At 42.8% G+C, this 1,688-nt stretch overlaps 1 protein-coding gene across 1 annotated transcript in view; it reads left to right on the top strand.

Annotated features, from left to right (window-relative positions):
• Positions 1-1,400, top strand: part of LOC101845236 — a gene marked incomplete at its 3' end in the record, with an annotated part of 8,279 nt that extends 6,879 nt beyond the window's left edge. The window contains 2 exon segments of the mRNA XM_035969588.1: positions 574-717; positions 1,197-1,400. Coding sequence (XP_035825481.1) covers positions 574-717; positions 1,197-1,400 — 348 coding nt within the window.
• Positions 1,401-1,688: the final 288 nt, after the last annotated feature.

Raw genomic sequence — 1,688 nt, 5'->3', positions numbered from 1 at the left:
TGTGGTGCAGGGAGGGGGAGGGGGTTGATCTACTTTCTCCAATGCATTCTGAGCAGAAAAGGTTCAATATTCTTGATTCTGGGCTGTTTGAAGAGTTTTACTGACACATTTTCCCCCTGGTTTGGATCTTACTAGATATGTCTGTTGAATTTGGAGACGTCGTTTTAAAAATAGCTTCAGAGTGTTGAGAGTTGCAATACATTCATAAATTCACTCAGTACCTATATACCTTGCACAGACAAGACAGTTTTAAAATACGAAGGGAAATGACAACTTGTCAAAGAGGAAACATGTTGCAGGCCTTTTCGATGACGACACAGCAATATGAAATTACCTGCAATATGTTTGCTGAGTCAAATGGGTCCTCCTCAATTCAAATCCCCCCTCCCTAAAAAAACCCCCCAAAAAACAAAAACACCCCCTCCCTCTCTACGATTCACTTCACCCTTGCCAAATAGCAAAATCCTTTGTCAACACCTTTGTGATGCCATTAGTCTTGTTTGCATGGAGAATGCCAGGTGACAGAAAAGTCTACCCATGTTTATAACTATCAAGAGTGTGGTCGTTAAACAGGTCTTGACCGACACAGTGGAGGAGAACAAGAAGGAATGTCCTCGACAACTTGACCTCCACAAACGCCAGATCCTGGAGAACGTGACGGAGACCGTGGAGGCTCTGGAGGCGGGGCTGGAGAGCAAGATGAAGGAGCAGATACAGGTGAGGATCTCTCCATGTAGTTGTTCCCGAAACTTGACGAGGAAACTTCTACCTAGGTGTGTGATCTTTGCAATGGCATTCATTACACTTGGAATGGACGTTGATTTTGAAAGTCTTTGATCTTTATATCACCATACAGTGTTGAGAGAGATGATGAATCATTACAATACCCACCTACCCTCTACCATATGACGTTTTTATGTGGGCAAAAAAAAAGAAAAGAAATTGTAGTTTTTTGACGTACAGAAAAATGCTAGAACAATACACAAGTCAGACTAATGCTAAACATAGTGTATTCGCAGTAACCAGTATCGGCCCTGTTGGTAACAGATTTATGTCATTCATGTAACCTGTGGCGAGCATCAGTGCAACTGGGTCCAAACCGTTGTGACGTCATAAGCTTTACCGTTGTCTGAAATGTTATGAGGCAGAAATCCCTGCCCATTATCATAATCTTTAAGAATGACGTCACATTTCAGGTTCTGAACCACACCTTTGAGGAGAAAAGGAAAAAGGATCTTCAACAGAATCAGATTATGGAAAAAATGAAAGCGGCCTTGGAGGAGAGCAAGAGAGAGTGTCTCCAACAAAAACAGGACATCCTGGACAATGTGACAGCAACGATGGAAGCTCTTGAAGCGGGATTTGAGCGCAAACTGGACGACGTGAAGAGCCAGCTACAGGTGAGAATCTCTCCTTGTGTTTGACCTCCAAAAGTGGCGAGGAAACGTTTACCTTGGGTTTGCTTGTCCAGAAGTAACAACAACACTGACATGCATTCCTTCACCGGTGCTTAGAAAACATGGCTGCCGTTGTGTTAAATGAAGAATGTTTGTCTACGACCCCCCTCTACCCCGCCCCTGAAGTTTGTCTCCATGTCCTTCCCATTTCTATCTATCTCTATTCTTCTTCTTTTTGTTCTTCTTCTTCTTCTTCTTCTTCTTCTTCTTCTTCTTCTTCTTCTTCTTCTT

The sequence above is a fragment of the Aplysia californica genome, unplaced genomic scaffold (genome assembly GCF_000002075.1).
Source record: "Aplysia californica isolate F4 #8 unplaced genomic scaffold, AplCal3.0 scaffold00161, whole genome shotgun sequence".
Taxonomy (NCBI): Eukaryota; Metazoa; Mollusca; class Gastropoda; order Aplysiida; family Aplysiidae; genus Aplysia; species Aplysia californica.
Note: the sequence above shows the minus strand (reverse complement) of the source record. Positions and strands in the feature narration are given on the sequence as shown.